The 13,390-nt window shown below is 39.5% G+C and overlaps 1 protein-coding gene across 2 annotated transcripts in view; it reads right to left on the bottom strand.

The window, feature by feature from the left end:
- The window catches only part of Ccdc93 (coiled-coil domain containing 93), a 79,723-nt gene that overhangs the window by 24,689 nt on the left and 41,644 nt on the right, over nucleotides 1-13,390 (bottom strand). For both annotated transcript variants that reach the window (XM_005397689.2, XM_005397691.2), the window contains exons 12-16: nucleotides 9,770-9,886; nucleotides 6,919-6,981; nucleotides 2,674-2,747; nucleotides 1,407-1,488; nucleotides 479-544 (exon numbers count right to left, since the gene is read on the bottom strand). In XM_005397689.2, coding sequence (XP_005397746.1) covers nucleotides 479-544; nucleotides 1,407-1,488; nucleotides 2,674-2,747; nucleotides 6,919-6,981; nucleotides 9,770-9,886 — 402 coding nt within the window. The remainder of the gene's footprint in view (nucleotides 1-478; nucleotides 545-1,406; nucleotides 1,489-2,673; nucleotides 2,748-6,918; nucleotides 6,982-9,769; nucleotides 9,887-13,390) is intronic.

Genomic DNA, 13,390 nt, shown 5'->3' with positions numbered 1-13,390 from the left:
TCCTTTAATCAGAGATCCAGCTGCGCAGATGTGTTCCTTAAATCCAGCATGTCCTGCAGTCCTGGGACTCTTAACACGAATCCCAGCACTTCTCTCCTCTTTCATGCTCCTAACTGTATTTTGAGTGGGGAACAGCCGTGGATAAAGGTTAAATGGGCGAACTGAAAGAAAATTTAAAGAACAAGTGGAATGGGAAATCGCTCAGACAGAGACCTCCTGATGGAGGAAGAGGTCAGAGTTGTATGATTCGATATCTGGTGCCTGTGCTTGCTCCTTCTACATCTCCTGCTGCCTTTTACCCTCTAAAGGTGAGAAGGCAGACAGACACAAGCCTATGAAAATCACAGGAGGAAAACAGTTGAGAAATATGTTTACAAGCACAGGTTAAGTAAAAGGAAAGCCCCTTTTGACATTAGAATGGCTAGTTCCACACAGGCCCTAAGAGTAGCTGGCCCTGAGAACTAAGTCAAGCCTTTACCTTTTCATCTGGTGTTCTCTCAGCTTTCAGGTTTTCAATTTCCTGTTGCAACCGTGTCATCTCCTCCTTAAAAATCAAAGTGAACTTTTACAAAAACCAGGCAAAGTAGTAACTGGATAAAATTATTTAAATACTATTGATCCAGAAGTCTTACTTTCACTTCATAGTTTATGCTACAAGTAACAAACCAATTAGGAACAACCTGCTTTGATCCCAATTTTCAGTCTGAGAGAGTTCTTTTCAGGAGGAAAAGGCAGCTGTCCCTCACTTGAAAAGGGCCTTTTTTTTTCTAAAAGGCCACTGACTGTGCAGTAATCACTCAGACATGAAATGAATGAGACGCCTAGAGCCCGGTTTCAACTAGGCTTATCTGCTGCCTCTCCCCATCTCTGCCTTACCCAACTGTCTACCTTGCCATCTCCCCTGTTAAGACCCAATTCCTGATGGTTCCTGTGGGAGTGGCCTTTTCTCCCTTGGAGCGCCCCCAACTTGCTGGGCCTCATTTGCAGCTTCCTGCTGCAGTCACTTGTGCACACTTCACCCACACGACTAAAATGCAAGCATCCAGATGGCAGCAGTTGGCCTTATTATACATGAGGCACACAGGCATCCGAGGTTTCTACTATAATACTGGCTTTGCATGGTATTATTATCTTCACAAAAGTCATCCATCAACAAAATATAATGTATTTTTTAAAACTTTGAAGATTTTTCTTTACATTTGTTAATTAGTTACAACACTCTCCATTTGGGGGCCTGACAGTTACTATCTCACTCACTCTGGTGTCCTAACATGACCGGAACATAACTGTGTGATAGGTGTACTTTTTACACTGTATTAGACAGGATGCCCCAACAGCTCAGGCAAGGTAAACCAAGAGCTTTTACAAAAGTCCTCGTTTGTCTGCCAACACCAAACCACACTTACTCGGCAATGTGCTTTAAACTCCTGTTCCTGACTTTTCAGATTTTCATTCATGGCTACAAGTGCTCTCAAGTTCTGCAGAATACTAAAGAGAAAAGACCAAAAAAAATGACATATGGCAGGCCATTATTATTTTATGAATCACAGCTACAATCAGAGCTTAGCTAGAAAGGACTCCATTTTTAATCTCCTATGTCTGCCCCATGAGTGTCTAATGGGTTTTCCACAAGTAGTAATAATGACTTCCATTTAATTGATATTATTGTTCCCTTATATACCCAAGACCATCAGGCAGATCCAAACAAACATTACAGATTCCAGAGTTAAAATGTCAACTGTAGAAACATCAATGAGTTTCAATAGTTCTGGATATACTTAGTTCTGGATATATTTAGTGATACCAATTAATCAACTATATTCAGGGCACAGACAGTATCAAAAAACATTTCCATTCTGACAGGGAAACAAGTTGCTTAAGGTTATAAAATACCAATTTGAAAATAAAAATGTCAAGTATCTGACAGCGCTTTATTCCATGTTGTGAAAGAAAGGTTTCTAATTAAAAAGCCAAGTAATCTGTGGACGCTTTTTGCTAATATCATCTATCAAGCCAGAACTGCTCATTCTGTGCCTGAAACTTTTTATGATTTCACAATTTCACTCAGATTAGTGACATGATATTTTACCAACCAAACCGACTAAAGATTAAAAAAAAACAAGAGAGAGAGAGAGAAAAGGCTGAATGTTAAGTATATCCTTTCTTGTAACTATAATTAATCTTACCTCGGGAGTGGTAGGGCAAACCAAAGAAAAACAGCAACAACAGAACTACAGCTGCTTGGTCTTGGCAAAAAGGACTGCATCTTTTCTGCCAAGGAGATATGGCTAAAATGTGTGCTGTTAAAAACCTGGTAATGGAGGACAGCAGGGAGAACTAGGCTAGGGACAGATTTCTCCCTGTATGTCTTTTTATACCTTGAAGATATTACTATTTTTAGAAACAAAACAGTAACAACAACAGAAAAACAGGCTACTTCTGTTAAAAGGTGAACTGGGAGAAAGGTGGTTAACCTACTGCGGCTCAAGGACAGTTCAGCAAGTACATGAGCACAGTCACCCCTTTCAGGATGGCTACGTGCAATTCTGACCTACATGGACCAGAACCCATGACTGCTGGCTGCTTTGTACCATGCACAAACAAACTAAGTCCTCAAATACTGGCAGAGTTACTTTCTGCAGAAGGAAACAAATGCATGTTGAAATTCTTCACCTTGGATCTGCTTTGGATTCTATCTTCTCAAGGGCTGCTTGCTCTTTGTCCAGTTTCTCACTATGACTCTTCAGCTGCAATAAAGAATGGAGGAGGCTCAGCAACAGAAAGGAAGGTACATTTGCTTATCTTCCTCCCAACTCACATCCAAACTCGTCTTTCAGTAGCTGGGCAAACCCACTGGATTTGGCTGTACACTGAAAAAAGAGACAAACCAGAGAAATGGAATAGGGGTGGAGAGGCGGCATCAGAAAGTCAAAATCAGACTCTTCTGGACACATGCTGTCAGTTAAAGAAGACTTAGTGATGGCTTCAAACCACAGCAGCAAATGCATGGGAAGCCAAATGGAACAGGGATTACAAGTCCCTTTGGTAGGAAGGAGAGATGAAAGAGTGGCTGTAAGACAGAGACCTGGGTTTCAATCTACTCCTAGCCTCTTCAAAAATTTCACCATCTTTTTCTGAGGCAGATAAAGAGTAAAACTTTTTAAAAACTCATTTTGGGCTGGGGATATAGCTCAGTGGCATAAGGGCCTGCCTAGCAAGCACAAGGTCGTGAGTTCGATCCCCAGTACCGCAAAAAAAAAAAAAAAAAACCCACAGATTTCAATGCATAAAATGTGCAGTAATGGCATACAATAGAATATAAAGTTAACTCTTTTAAAATGATCTCTAATATCAACTGTTAGGTGAAGAAAATAAGGCATAAAACCATGAGCATGCCAACAGGAATGCAAACAAGGAACTTAATTTGTTCTATAATTCTGGAAAAGATGACAACATTTGTGTTTGTGTGGGAAACATGGCCATGGCTGTGTTTGTCACTCTTTGTAGAGTTGGCAAACAAAAACAAAATTTTGTCAAATGCTTCTGTTTAGAACCAAATTGTTTACAAACAAAAGGGTTTATGAACTGAGGTACCACTGCATACATAATTGCCTGTATAGTCGTAGTTCTAAAAAGATTCAAAACCAACTGGTTCTACAGGTCATCTTTGGAGAGGTAAATGGATGATGGCTCCACCATACTTTTGCATTTAATTTGTGTGAATGTGCTATTTTTTAAAAAAAGATCAGAGGAAAGTTCTAAGAATTCTAACTGAAGATAGGAGACCAAGAACAAGTTGCAGCAACTCCTTTTTGCTCCAAGTCCCCAAATAATGCACTCTGTTTTGCAAGAACACAGAAATAAAACTCATGGGACAAAAACAAGGGCTTGTAGACAAAAAGGGACTTAAAAGAACAGCTGTGTAGATTAGCAGACAGAGGAAGGATTGGTTTTCAGAGGTGGAGGTCTATGTTAGCAGCAGCCAGGTGGGAGAAGCCATGAAGCCTGATTTCCTTAAACACAAATGCAGGTGCCCGAGTCTCAGAGGCAGGACACAGGCGCAGATGATTGGGCAAAATCTGGAGAAATGGACTGACCCTGAATGTCCCTGACCCAATCCAACAGAAGCTACCATCTGGGGTATCATGTTACGGGAATCAGCCTGATTGTTGGTAAATGCTGCAATATCAGTACGAAGCTATTAAGAACGTTAACCCTACACAAAGTAAGCTGGGTTAAATGGATATGGCATCCAGAGAAACAGCAGCAGGAAATGTGAACATCAAAGATGAATGATCATAATCAAGAATCAAGAATCCTGAACATGTGAAGAAAGAAAAGTATTAAAAAGTTGTATCAGTTCAACAAGTGAATTTTGACCTGAAGAAATAGGCAGTAAAAAAAAAAAAAAGAAAAAACATTAGATACAATACATGCCTGAAAAGACATGAGAAAATACTATGCATACTAAAACATACAGTTTTACACATAGGAAACTGAAGTTGTACTGGGAAGGTTAGCAAATGGACAAGCAAATGGACAGCCTGTGCTATCAACACGAGCCAGCATGGAAGGCAGCCATATAGCCTCCCACACGGGTGTCTCGTGCTGCCAGCATCTACCTACTTACTGCCTTCCATGCCCTGGCTATACTTTTTATAAATTTATTGAAAATGTAACACTTTTCTGATGCCAGTGCTATTAGGTTATGCTGGAAAGGGAGTTTTTGCTGAAGAGGTAAAATCTGGGAGTCCTGGCATAAAAGAGCTCATTGCCCAAGGTCGGCCTTGAACAGATGAAGGAGACCTATATCCACAGGGGGGGTCATAATTATGCACGGGCTGACCAAGCTTCTTCCTAAGTTGTTCAGCAGTAGGTTATGCATAGCTTCCCTTTTGTACATGGGAATTAGTTTATCCTACCAGACCGTAACCTCTCTGGCAGGGTGTGATTCCAGATAACCTGCACTGCAGTCCTGCCAGCCTGTGGCAAGGGAGTTAGCCTTAGTTTCCCCACTGACAGAATAGTGATGAGAACTGCATGTTGCTAGGGCCATTGTAAAGGTTCAATAGGTGAATAAAAGCACTCAGTCAGAGCACACCCAGCACATGGTGATGTTGCTGTTTTTATCTGAGGACAGGGAGATTTCCCTTTATTAGTTTTTGTTTGTTTGTTTGTTTTTGGTACTGGGAATCAAACTCACGACCTTGAGCTTCCTAGTCCAGCGCTTGAGCCGCTGATCTATATCCCCAGCCCTTCCCTTATTAGTGATTTAAATCACTTCCTCCATAGTTCTAGGACATGGGAAAAGCTCACTAAATCCTTGACTTAGTATTTAGTACAAAAAGGCACTTTATTTCCACTTAGGATTTATATTCTAAGGCACAAAAAATGTCCTAAAAATTGGTATCAAGATATTTTGCCTTTAATCTCTTCTAGATTATTATACAAAGACTGACCCATGACTTGGCAAATCCCATGCCAAGAACTCTAGCATTAAAAGCAATAAAGCAGTAGGGATTCTACCCCTAGAGACTTGGTGTCTAATCCATATGGAATATAATCACAGAGCAGTATAAAGGAAGTCAATCTGTCTAAATGCAACACAGGCCTTTTTATTTTTTTATTTATTTTTTTTGGTACTGGGGATAGAACTCAGGACCTTGCACTTGGCCAGGCAGGCACTTGTTCCACTGAGCTATATCCCCAGCTCAGGCCTTTTTAGAGAAAATGAAAAATATCCTTATTTTAACAGCTATCCTCAAGGCCTGTCCTTTTTTTTTTTTTTTTTCTTTTTGAAACAGGGCTTGCTATGTAGTTCAGGCTGGACTTGAACTCACTGTGTAACCCAGCTGGCCTCGAACTTGTGCTATTCTTCCTGCTTTAGGCTTTCTGAGTTCTGGGATTACAGATGTGCAGTACCACGCTCAGCTGAGTCCTATCCTTTTTCAATCATAGCACAGTTACTGAAGAGACCGGTGCTGGTCAGAACTGAAAAGCTTTGTCAGGTTTATAGCAAGGTGGTAAATAATCACTGTGTACTGCTATAGAAGTAAGAATTTTAAAGTTTCAAATTTCATATGAAACTTTATAAAAGCAGGGACTGGATGATTTTTGAGATGTCTCTGAGATTCTAACTCCCAAGTCATCTAACAGTATGAGGTAGAGACCTTGCAAGATGGCCCTTCCAGGGTACAGCCACAGCTCAAGTATGGAACCCACCACAACGTTTCAGATCCAGAGGAAGACAGTCTTCTGTGCAAATTCAAAGGACAGAAATATCTAGTCTTCCCAACAGGGGCATCTGTTCCTTGCCTGGTTTCCTAGGCAATCAGAAGTGGGAGGTGAGCCATGCTGTGATGCTCATGTGAGATAGCACATTTGCAACCTGAATGGCAAACTGAATTGCACAGTTCAAATGTACCCACCAGCCCGCTTCTCCCTTCTGTGATCCCTTCTTCCATTCCACCTAGGAGACAGGTGGTAATCCTGAAAAAAAAATTCCATCACTCTGAGATTCTTTCATCTTTCACAAGAAACCCTCATGTGCTTAAGGAATTCAGTACAGGAAGCTGTTAGATAACCTGCTGCTTGAGGAGCAGGGGCCATGCACTGTGTAAGACCCTCAGTGGTCTTCTCTTTGACCCCTGCCTGTTGGGCTGGTCTTCCCCAGGGCCTTACACACTTCCTCATCTTACACACTCACAATGACTTCTCTCACCAAGACCACTGAAGATTTAGAATAATGGCAGGAGTCATACATCACTATGTAACTGTTCTATGTTCTGAAATAGATCAGGACTCTGATGATAGAGCTGGGACTCTTCCACAAAGGATGATAAAATTCAGCATTCCATTAGCAGTGCTGGTTAGAAACAATTCTTATCAGAGGCCACAGAAGAAGGAGGATCTGCTCACCTCTGTTAATGTTTTCTTTGTTTCGTTATATCTGGCTTGAAGGTTGGTATGATTTGCTTGCAGCTGTAAATGAAAGATAAAGACATTTGCTTTTATTTGACCCTTAGAACAATTGAGGTGTGGACTGTATCTCCATTTCACAGAAGAGGAAATGGAAGCTCAAAAAGATTTAAAGTAAGCCAATATGATAATTTTAGAAGGGTTGCCGAGAACACATTAAAACATAATCCACCTCTTAATCAGCACCAACCACGTGTTATGCCATTTACAAGGTATTCTATACAAATTCTATCACTGAATCCTTACATTCAATAAAAGAAGATAATGTTCTTATTTTACGGCAAAGAAATGGAAACAGAAGGGTTAAGTCACTGGACTAAAGTCTCACGCTGACCACAATAAAGGCAGGATTCAAATTCAGATTAGAAGTTTCTGTGGCTATAATCAATTCCATTAACCAATTTGCCCACTCACAAACTGCATTTCAACATTCACAATTTTAGCACAGTATGACTTGCTGGCAAATGGTGCCAAATGTAAGAAAGGTTTTGGGCAAAAAAAAATAGAAAGGTTTCAGAACTTCAACACTCAGAAATAAAATGAATTTCCTTTACTGTTCAAAGTATGTAACTGTAAACTTGTATCTCTAAAATGCCAACTCTCTTCCTGTTTCCTCATCCAACTGGTCAAGCTACATGCCAGGAATTACATTTTGGTTCCCCTTTCTCTCTCTCTCTCCCTCTCTCCCTCCCTCCCTCTCGCTATCTCTCTCTGTTTCTCTATTTCTCTTTGTCTGGTTCTAAGAATTGATCCCTAGGCCTTCATACTGAGCTATATTCCCAGCCCATTTTAAAACTTTGAGACAAGGTCTCACTCTTTGCTCATCTTTAATAACACTGACCATGGGAATAGTAATCATTGTCCTTTACTGAGAAACTGCTATCTGAAAGGCAGTATTCCTGAAAAATATCAGGCTGTTAGTAAACAAGGACCTGAACCAACTGCAAAACTGACCTAAAAGTCAGGGAAGATGGCCTTCTCAGACGGACGGAAACCGCCAGAACTGCCACTTAGAATGAAGCTCAGCATTGCTTCACAAATTCAGACGAACAGGGAGCAGAAGTAAACATCCACTTGTGCTGAGATGCTCTGGCCCTTGGCATCTGCACACTTTGAACTATCCCCGCTCAGGGGATAAAGACACTGTAATAAAGAAGCCTAACCCTTTATTCCTGCTCATTTTGACTCTGTGATGAGTTTCTTTTGAACCAACCATTCTCATATTCTTATTATCACTGACTACAATCAGAGGAAGATGATATACCTGAGCTAAGAACTCATTATGATGCTTAAATAAATTATTGAACAAAAAACAAATCACAGTCAATCTATGCATCTTTCCTTGCTTATGATGCAGAGTCTTTGCATGAAATGAACCTATTGTTTATTTAGTTGTGGTAGAACAAACTCTAACAGAACAAATTCAAACAAAGAAAGGATTGGGCAATATCATTTAATATGATAATATCTTTTGAATATGTGAGATTTGCAAGAATGAAAAATTCAAAAGCTCAAAAATGCCAACTGGCACCCATTTTTGCAAAATTAATTGTTAACAGTAATTTCCCATGAACTGTTCTACAGAAAGTTGTATTAATTCCTATAATCTTCTGCTATATGTAACTGTCTAATTAAGAATTACTGCCCATGTGTCAAAAGCATATGATTTTTTATTGTGCAATGACTGTTTCTGAGTCAAAGTCTCCAGTTCCTCTACTTTCCAGGGCAAACCTAAGAAAATGTTTCAGAACAGTCTCACTCATCACCAAGTATTACAGAACGCTAGCTCTAACAACTCTCTTAGAACAACCCAGTTTCTTCTACTTCTCCTGTTACCTACTGCTCATGCGGACTGCTGCACCGTTCTCCTTAGAGCTGGTTCTCTCTGAAACCCTTGTCACCCAGTCCAATTAATTCATGCTCACACAGCAAACAGAATGGTCTTTGCAACATGCAAACTGGATTATGTCACTCACCTACTTGAACACTCAAGTGTTTGTCCTTATCACGACCAGTCTGATCAGACTGTACTAACCAATGGCCTCACTTATGTGACCTCCAACCATAGCACAGAAACTAGTCAAGACCATTCCTCTCCATGAACTTTGTTCATGTTACTTCATAGGTCCCCAAGCCAGACCTCCACACTTCCTATGCAGACTTCCTGCCCAGTCAACATCTACTCACCTTTGTAGACTTCATCCTCTGAGACATGAAGCTAGGTTAGGTCTGTCAGTCACTCTGTTAGGGCCCTAGAGTTCTCCTTCAAGCACTCATTACCACTATAAATAAACGTGATGGGTACAATGGATATTTTGTTAAGTGTATGTCTTCCCATAAGAATTTAGGATCTTCAGGAGCAGATAGTCTAATGTGTTCTTCATTCATCCTCAAAGCTTGGTTCAGTGCTTAGCATAAAATAGTGCACAGTAAGTATTTGTGACTGAATGTTATTCTTCCCATGAAAAACTTTTCCTATATGTGGCCAGAAAGTACTTATTTTAGGCTTTGCAGGTTACTCGGTCTCCGCTGAAACTACTCAGCTCTGCACTGTAGACTGAAAGCAGCCAGAGAAAGTATGTAAGGAAACTGGTATTCATATGTTCTAATAAACTTTATTTAAAAAACCAGGCTTAGCCGGGTTGGACTGAGGTCTACATATGCCAACTGCTATTCTAAAATCTCCTCTGATCAATCTATCAGGAAGATCTTTATGTCTTTCTCAAATTTCTCCCTTTCTTAAAGAATGAGTTCATTGACTTGACTGAAATTATACAAAGAAAACATTAACCTCTTCCAGATGTTTGGTCTTCTGTAGAATCTGCTTGTTCAAGGAAATAATTTTCCGACGATGTAGCTGGGAGGTTCCTAATTTTTCTGGACTTTCTTCAGCAGACAGCTCAGACTGCTGTGGGAAAAGGGTGGAGGAAAGCCAAAAGATTTAATTAGTTCATCTCACTTCAAAGGACCCATCCCTGCTCAGTCTGGGAAAAGCATTACTAGGCCACCAAGCCAGGGCAACTACAGTGTCCTCTGTAGAAACTCCATTCCAGGGAATATTCTGACATAATGACCAAAGCCCTATCAACAGAATGTGCATTCTTGGCACAGGGAAAAGTGTGGGCAGAAGCCCAGAGTCACTTAACTGTGGTTATGTTGCTGACATATAGAAAATGGGACACACTCCAAGGGTATTCAGCAGGGGAATAACATGGTCATAGTAGTATCTTCACAGGATCATTCTGCAGTCATCAAGAATAAGATTTTGGTCAAAGTATTATAAAATATAGGCAAAAAGTCCACCATTAAGAAGCACTTATAATGAAAAGCAAGTCTCCCAAATCATTTCTCTTCATCCATAGGCCTACGCTCTTAACTTTTTCTTACATGTGGTCTTCCAGTGAGAACAGAGAGTAGGTTTGAGAGGGATAAAAGTTGCTGAAAGGCCAAGAATGACACTTCTCAAAACATGTAAGTGTGGAGGTGACACAGAAAAAGGACTGAACAAGGCCTAGATATTGCCAGGACTGGAAATGCATACAGGAGATCTCTGGATCCAGTGATGAGGTGAATGTGGCAACATTTTATACGACAGGGAACAGGTCATTATTGAGAAACCTGCTGAAGGAGGAAGCAGCTTGGTATAGTTACAAAACAGAAAAACTTAACCTCCAGGCCCTTGTGAGGAACCCCAGCAAAAGGAAAGAAAAGCCTATTTTGTTGCTACAGCTTTTCCTAAAATACTTTTAGGATTACTAAAGACAGCCTTTCTAGTCAAATACTTCATATGGTCACATTTCCCCTTTTTTACTTAAGCACCCTAATTCCAAGCTAATCACTGATTTTAAGCCAAAGTGCAACAAACTAATTGGATACTTGACTTTCCTTGTGTATTTTAACAATAATGATGGGATTTAAAGTTTGGAAGATGTATCCCTTGGGAAAAGATATGAAGTTAGAAAAAAGAGAAACTGCATGGTCATAACTACCACTTATTATGGGTAAGGATTTTTCAGAGTAATTCAGCAGCATTATAAATGGATCATGAGTTTCTTTGCTGCTTAAAAACTCTACAAGTAGGAAACAACCAGTAGGGTATGGTTGCATAAAACAGTAAGGAACATCACTTTCTGTCTTGTGTGCAAATAGTCCACGGAAGAAAACAGACAACCTAAACATTTGGTAACACAACATATCTAGCCTTGAAACCTTGGACTTTAGAAAATGTCAACTAACATTTTAACTTTTAAAATTAATCTTGGACACACTGAGATACTCATAACCTGTCATCTGGAGGAGAAATTTTCTGAAATTTATTTGAGAGCATAATAAAATGGAGAGGCAGAAAAACCATCCTCTCCCTATTTCCAAATTACCTGCCAGAAACAGAACTATAATTAACTGTTTCTTCTCTATTTGACTACACTGGTCTTTTGTATGGCATGCATTTAATAGCTTTTATCTTAATAATTTCAGTGCTAGGCTTTAACATCCAATTCAGATTCCTTGACACTGACTTCGAAAATGTCAATGGCATCTCCCAAGGGCATTTTACATTATAAGCAGAGTTGAATAAGCCTTGTATTTTGTTTGAAATAATAACTCCCCATTCATTGGTATATCTGTATATTTAATGTATGAGTTATTCTTTTTTTTTTTGAGACAGGGTCTCACTATGCAGTTCAGGCTGGCCTTGAGTTCACTTTGTAGACCAGCTGGTCTTGAACTGGCAAAGATCCTCCCGCCTCAGCCTTTGAGTGCTGGGATTACAGGCGTACGCCACCTTGCCCTGCTTGTAAGAGTTATTCTTAAGTGTCCTGACCTCTTCCAGCTGCCTATATGGCTTCTAGATTGAGATGAGGGTAGGCAGACTCCAGTGGATCCAGGTATCAGTCACCTCCAGGCTACAGAGGCTGGTAACTTACCCTCAACTCCACTCTGCAGCTTTGGCGGGGACTGGGTAATGTATCTTATTGTTAGTTGGCTTTCCTGCTAATCAACTGCTTTTACAGTCAAAGTACTAAGAGAATAAAAACCGTATTTTCCACTCAGCTTCTATACCCTCATATTAGCAAATGTAGCATGCATATAGCTTTAAAAATGTTTTAAACTGTGACATTCAAACTTCAATTATAAGAACCTATCCTGCAGGAAAACCTGCAGGTAGCTATCTTAATATCTGAAAATAAAGACTTCCAGAGTATCTGTAAGATCAAACTTCTTTCTATAGTAATACTAAGATGTTATTTGTTTTCATTCTAATTTTGTCATGACTGTACAGTGAAATTTTCTAGATATTACATAGTATGTGTCATCACTGTTCTGATGTTAGAACATAATACATTTATTATTATTTGTAAACCAATTAATACATAAGCTAATGGGTTTGGTAATTTTTAGGAGTCCTTAAAAGGTCCTGAAACTAAAAGTGTTGAGAACCGCTTCTTTGATACAAGAGGGCTGGGTCACTCAGGATTCTTCCCAGTGGCTTAAATTCATCAATGTACCCACTGATTGGGACAGTCAATAGACTGGACTACGAGGTGAGTTATTTCATAACATCAAAAATTGGAAAGGTCTCTCTGACTCCATGCTTTTACTGGACAGATTAGTCACAAAACAATATAAATAGAAAAAAAACACTTGCAGTGCATAGGAAAAATCCTGAAGTCTCTAAATAAACTGTATCTCTACTATGATAGTACATATTCCATAAATACATTGGCTTTCAAAATATTTTACCTTAGTGCTGAGTAACAATTCTCATTCTCTGTGGAATCTGCATTTACAAAAGTATTAATGTACACTAATCCCAGGATATTAAGTACCATTTCTATATTTGACTTTCCTCTAGTCCAGATGACCAATATACACAGGTATAGGCCCCTCATACACAGGAGTTTTTGAGTTCCTCCATTTGCCTTTCAGTCTTTGTATATTTGGACATTTTGATATAGCTAAAATAATTTACCCCAGAGCTGCAATGAAGAAACTTGTTAACACAGACAATGGAAACTGCTCTAAATTTTTTATTTCTTTGAAATATCCTCCTTAAAGCCAAGAGAACTCAGACTGAAGACAGAAACTGTTCCTTACATCAGTAGAGCTCACACAACACTGTATTCACTGAGTGTTACAATGGAAAAGAAAGCTGAAAATGATCGAGTTGAATCTTGAACAACAGCAAGAATTGAACAGACGAAAGAAAAGAGGGGGCTTTATAATAAATCCTTGACAAAAAATAATTAAATCCTGGGGCATCTTAAGTGATTTCATCTTGGAAAATGCAACATCTGTCAAAGAATGCCCACCATCTACAAATAAATCCTCTCTGTTTACAGTGGGGTGAAGGCTCAAGTGCCAATCTAATTTCATTCAACAATGTCAGATTCAAAACGTAATTTCAAAACCA

The sequence above is a fragment of the Chinchilla lanigera genome, unplaced genomic scaffold, assembly GCF_000276665.1.
Source record: "Chinchilla lanigera isolate Chin_1 unplaced genomic scaffold, ChiLan1.0 scaffold00058, whole genome shotgun sequence".
Lineage (NCBI taxonomy): Eukaryota > Metazoa > Chordata > Mammalia > Rodentia > Chinchillidae > Chinchilla > Chinchilla lanigera.
The sequence above is the reverse complement of the archived record's forward strand: the minus strand, read 5'-3'. Positions and strand labels throughout refer to the sequence as shown.